At 39.8% G+C, this 5,943-nt stretch overlaps 1 protein-coding gene across 1 annotated transcript; it reads right to left on the bottom strand.

The window, feature by feature from the left end:
* Window positions 1-305: 305 nt before the first annotated feature.
* Window positions 306-5,535, bottom strand: CREG1 (cellular repressor of E1A stimulated genes 1). Its single transcript, XM_052703423.1, has 4 exons — window positions 5,196-5,535; window positions 4,752-4,871; window positions 2,440-2,624; window positions 306-1,916 (listed from the first exon to the last, which is right to left on the bottom strand). Exons 1-4 carry the CDS (start codon window positions 5,466-5,468, stop codon window positions 1,853-1,855), a joined length of 642 nt encoding a protein of 213 aa, XP_052559383.1. The 5' UTR covers window positions 5,469-5,535; the 3' UTR covers window positions 306-1,852.
* Window positions 5,536-5,943: the final 408 nt, after the last annotated feature.

The following is a 5,943-nucleotide window of genomic DNA, read 5'->3' as shown; positions in this document are numbered from 1 at the left end:
GAGTAAGAAAGTATTGGTACAAAAGGTAACTGCTGCAGTCATTTATAAAAGTAGAAGCCTCAGCCAAAGACAGCTCCAGTGTTATTCTTTTATGATTTATTTCACAGTATTGCAAAAAAGAAAGTGAAACACAAAGATGCTTATTTCAACCAAAAAGAAAATAGAATGGTTTCACCACGTATACTTCAGCAAGGATAAATGACTCCTGAGTGACAACAAAACAAGAACCCTGAAATAAGTGTGCTTATATGAAAGTGTAAGGGAGATAAATAATTTCAAATGTGCAATAAATAAAACCAAGAACATTTTTCATAAAAATATTTTAATTTTATCAAAAGCCCAGCATTACCAGTCTCATACAACAGAAGTTATGGAGTGATAGGTAATACATTAATCGAAAGGATCAGTCCATACCATGAAATCATTTGAATTTTCACAATTGTTATGTTTCATATAAAAATATTTCCACTATCATATTTAATTTTAATGTTATCTAATCATCATAAATTGTTTCCACATCTTCAGGGTTTTTTTTATTATCCCACATAGTAGCACACAGTGTGTTTAATACAGTAAAATGCACACTTTTTTCCCCTTCACGTAGAAGGAAAACTTTATAACTTACTTCAAAAGTGCTTCCATAAATCTTTCCCATACAAGATGAGCAGTAGTATAATGATGCAATAACTATATAGAGATAATTGGAAGTGATCAATTTCACTATTCTAATATATGGATCTACTTCTAAGGATTCTACATTTTCACATTCTTCACTATGTCGAGCAGGTAATATTGGCTTGGGGTAAAATAAATTAATTGTTCGTAATCCCTTTTGAATATTTGTGAACTACGCACGTGAGAGATGTGACAGGATATAAAAAGATGTTCTACTTTTTTTTGTGTAGGGCTTATTTTATGAAACAGAATTAAACTTTCAACACTTTTCATTACTTTTCATTTTCTACAGTTGATAAATCATCTGTTGCGTACTGTATTAGCTTCTTTCTCACTCTCAGATTACAGACTTAAAATTGCTGTATTAGGCTTCCAAAACAAAAACATCTACCAAATTCTACTACTGAAAGTAGTAAAAGCTGCTACATTGTCGTTTGATCAGAGTGCAAAGCCAAAGATCTCAAAATTCAAGTCAGTAAACATCTTCTTTTTGTATCAGTCTCATTGGATTTACAAGCCACTATTCTTCATGTACCACAGCCAGGTACTCTCACTACCTACTATTACTTTTTTAAAAGAATCACGGCATATAACCACTACTAGACAAAGACTTACCAAGAACTCACCATGAGCCTGCAGTACACATACAATTTCCATAAATCCAATCAGGGTTAGCAGAAAAACATGGTTAACAGAAAAACAGCTCAAATTGTGAGTGTACAGGTGTTGAAAGAAAAATTTGGAACTCAATATATCATCTGTCGTTGCAGTATAAGCAAGGCTTTCCAGTCTACAGTCAGCTGAGCCACCTGTAGTGCTGTGTCAGATGAAGTGGTATTTTTAATACCACTGCCAAGTGAAGTGGTATTAAAAAGAATTGGAGAGTGCCTACAAACAGAAATGATTTAACTAAGGCACTGAAAGTTTAGAACCAGACTAATCCTTTACTTTCTGGTAAACACAGCATTATGCACTATTAAGAGAAATAACACTCCAGGTTTGTGTCCACTGAACAACATTTAGTTATGGCTTATGCACAAAGAATTTTGAGCATGGCATGATTCAATCTATTAGTGTGAATTTACAAGTGCTTCAGAAGGATTACACCAGCTTATTAACAATGCAAGGTGTACGAATTTTTTGCATTAACTCAGCTCTACTACACATAGAAAATCTTTCATGGAGCAGTCATCCAAAGTAATCCATTTGTACTGTCAGCATCACCAAGGATCTTCCTCTGCCTAGAGGAACAAAAGTGAAATAGTATGTGTGTTTGTTGACTGTGCTAAAATGTATCTGACAACATAGATAGTATATATATTTTGTATTTATTAATTATTAATATATTATACTTCAGTATCATGACAAAAAATTCAAAACCAATGAGTTATTGCTACAATCCTGTTGATAGAGCTTCACAAATGCTTAACAGTCTATGTTTAACTATTAGACCAAAACCTAACTTGCCTTGCAATTATCTCAAATAAAGGATAGTGACTGTGCTTACTCTGCAGGAGTTATCCCAAGAAACCTCTTTTAAGCTGAAGTGCAGTTATCCATAGAGAGTTAATTATAGATACTATGCTTGTTTTCCTTAGGTAGGTGGGTCCCCAATCAAACGTATCTTACAATTTGAGATACTGCATCCAGTAGACTATTTATGGAAATAAGAAAAATGTATATTAAAAAAGCAGAGATGAATAATACACACTGTTAATAAGAAATGTTACAGCTTGCAAATATAGTGCAAACTTAAGTACTTACAAAGGCTTGACATTGAAATATTCTTCTGGTGTCACAATTTTCAGTCCACCGAAGTAGTCCAGAACCCAAATATTGGTGATGTTGAATTTGGCAAAGAACCAGTTATGATCCTTAGGCCAACTTTCCATCTCAGGGTGCCGAGTGAATAATGCCTTTTTCGCTAAGGCTGCTTCTGAATCATTCACCTGAACAACAGCCAGCAAAATATTAAGACAGAGACAAGGAAGACAAATATTATCTAAAACACACTTCTGACTACAGAGTGCTCTTCTTCATTTAGCCATATTTTGCCCCAAAGTGCTCATTACTGTGGCAGAATCTACTTATCTTCAGGATGGTGTACATGAGACGGCAAATGCTCCAAGGGAGTTGCTTTCAATACTAAATAAAAAGGGTGTTTTAAAGTAAGCAAGAACAAGAAAGTACTTCACTGACATTAGAAGAAGTCTTTCTACTGTTCTCTAGAGGAGTATGCAGGCTGACACATTTGAAAAAAAGTATTGATCTCGCTCTGATGTAAACACTCTATCCACCCTGACACTGATCTGTCTAAAGACAACTGGATAAAACCACACCCTACACTGTGGACAAAGAAAAACTTTATTTTAGAGATGAAAATTATCCAAGCTCACAGACATCTGTTAAAGTATCTTAAGTAGATACTTAAAGTTCTTACTAGAGAGACAGTGAATAAATAGTAGAATAATGAGGTACAAAGCTTTGCTTTTGTTATTAAAAGACAACAGAATGATGTTGGTATGAATTAAGACATCAGCTTTTACTTTTTAACAGAAAAACAAATAGGTATGTTAACTATCCATTTTCAGAATGAAATCTTCATGTGAAATTGTTTCTTGAAGCATTGTCTGAATTCTAGTTTTCAGTATGTAATCTGGAATGATGTTTTTGGAGACAGATTTTTTTTTTTTTCAGATTTTCTCCATGTTCTTCAAGATTTAAAGTGTGCACAACCTGACTGGACAAAAGCCAGGGAGAAAAAATTAATTGTCTTTGGCATTAATACTTGAGTGGGATTGATATTCTATGAAGAACAAAAACTGAATAAGAGCCTAAAACCAAGGCTGGAAAGTGTTTTGTTTTCGATCCTAGTAATGATAGATTTGTAATGATATGTAAATTATCAAATTAGATATGATTCTTCAAATCAGTAAGCAGCAACAATATACACCATGATCTTTGATGTTATTTGGAACAGCAAAAAATAAAAATAAAAAATCACAAAACAGAGAAATATCCCTGCTGCGTTATGAGAAGACCATGTTTTAGGTGTAATTTTACCTCCTCTACACCTGCTCAGTCAGGGATACCCACAAACCAGTGTTTGGATGCATTCAAGCACACACACACACACACATACCATGAAATAACAAAATCTACAAGAGAAAGGAAGCTAAAACCTGTGACTACTTGATGTGCAAATGTTTAAAGGGTCAGATCAGCAAGAGTTTTGGATACAGTACAAAAGCATTTAGAATAAATGGTACTGGAATTAAAATAGTTCCAGTATTGATGACAAACTTCATGAAGGCAATTCAAGGATTGCTAGAGTGCAATGTAATCTGAAGTATGAAAATACCAAATATAAATTCAGGCTATCACATAAAAGACACCAGTGATTAGTCCCCATCCGCACCAATTACCCTTAGTAATGGGATTAAGATCTACTATGAATAACACACACAGTTCTAAATTCCTTCTATGGCAGCAACAGCACCAGGTGAGACAATAAACTTTTTCTATGGCTAATGCTTGTAGCTTTACAACTTGGATTAATATGTACTTCAATAAAGTTTGGGTCATGCATGTATCAAAGCAGCTGTGCCACAGTCCTGTTTTAGTCTGTGCTGTTAGGGAACTGCTTCTCATACTTTGCTACAAAGGTCAGAGAAACTGGATTTGTAAATTGTACATGACCCAAATTGCTAAACTGTTGTAAACCTTCAGCTGTCAAAGCACCACAAGCTCTCTGCTTGGTCTGGTCTGGTTTTCAGTCTAGACCTAACTGATCATAATCATAGAATCACAAGGTTGGAAAGGACCTACAAGATCATCTAGTCCAACTGTCCTCCCATCACCATTGCCAGCACAAGCTACTAAACCATATCTTGTAGCTCTTCATCCAGATGCCTCTTGAACGCTTCTAGGGATGGCGACTCCACCACCTCCCTAGGCAGGCCATTGCAGTGCCTGACCACACTTTTATAAGACGTGAGCAAAGCATGAACTTGGACATTTTCATCGTGGACATTTCAGTTTCCAAACAGATCCAGCGCAAACTTGCCACGGCTTACCTTTACAATGCTCCCACAGAAGATGATGTGGGCGCAGAGGGGATTCTGAGGATCATATCTGTGCTTCTTGCAGTATGGAGTCTGTGCCAAAGACACAGTTAGGGAGGCATTTGAATTGATCTGAAAAGCAGACGGTAAGATAAGAGGGCTGTGTACCTTCACGAGAACAAGTTATACCACATTTTCAGTTTTCTGAGGAAGTTGCTTAACTGCGAACAGTGCTGACTCACCATTAGTCAGCACTATCCGCTATCAGCTGCCTCCCTCCACGTGACCGCCCCACGGTTGCGCGATAAACTTATGTCAGGAACTCAGTGAAGGAAATGGCTGGCTAACAGCTTACATACCACAGAAATCAGGCTATCAGCACCACTGAGACGCACAAACTATTTTAACGCATCACAGCAATAGCTGAGCCGCAGACACACGCAGTCGCCCGCTCACCTCCAGGTCCTGCACGGAGATCTCCATGTCGGTCAGGTACAGATAGGGGACGCCGCTGCCGCCGCCGGGCCCCGGGACGCCGTCGCTGATGGAGAAGATGTTGGCGAAGGGGCGACCGCGCAGCCCTTCCTGCGCGGAGAGCGTGGCCAGCGCGCCCCAGTCGCAGTTGTGCAACACGAAGCGCGCCATGCGCGCCGCCTCCTCGGGCGGAGGGATGGATCCGCTGGCCGACACCGCCAGCGCGGCCGCGCACAGGAACGCCAACAACACCATTGCGCACCGCAGCAGCCACCGACGCCACAGTCTACCGCGAGCGACGCGGCGACGGACTGCAACCCGGCGCGAGGTGGAGTTCGTCACTCTGCTCTCCGCCAATCGAAGCCAATTTGCTCGACTCTCAGCCAATGGGAGATGACGGGAGGCGGGGCCGAGCGCGTCGGCTGCCGGAGGTGGTAAACAACTCTGACAGCCCAGGCTCGCCGTCGGGAGGAGCGGGGAGGGGGGAGGGACCACGGTGATCCGACAGCCAATGAAAGGCCTCGCCGGAACTTTCTGCCAATCACATTTACGAGATGCGGAGGGGCGCCTCGCTCCGCTTCAATCTTAATCGAGTGTGTCTACGCTGTGTGTGGGGCAGCCTGTGGTAGAGAAACCGACACTGACTCAATGCCACAGTTACCGGGTTTGCGGGAGCAGCAACTGAGGTCAGCAGCAAAAAATGACAAGTTTCTCTACTTCAGATTTCGAG

This window comes from Tympanuchus pallidicinctus, unplaced genomic scaffold (genome assembly GCF_026119805.1).
Source record: "Tympanuchus pallidicinctus isolate F22 unplaced genomic scaffold, pur_lepc_1.0 scaffold10, whole genome shotgun sequence".
NCBI classification, from domain to species: Eukaryota; Metazoa; Chordata; class Aves; order Galliformes; family Phasianidae; genus Tympanuchus; species Tympanuchus pallidicinctus.
This window is presented reverse-complemented; position numbering and strand designations above follow the sequence as displayed.

Bases quoted from the DNA above. Each gene is read 5' to 3' on its own strand.
- CREG1 (XM_052703423.1), bottom strand. From the start codon at position 5,468: ATGGTGTTGTTGGCGTTCCTGTGCGCGGCCGCGCTGGCGGTGTCGGCC. The intron at 2,625-4,751 runs GTAAGCCGTGGC...GCTGTTGTTCAG, and splicing joins TCTGTGGGAGCATTGTAAAG to GTGAATGATTCAGAAGCAGC. The intron at 1,917-2,439 runs GTAAGTACTTAA...TTGTTCCTCTAG, and splicing joins TATTTCAATGTCAAGCCTTT to GCAGAGGAAGATCCTTGGTG.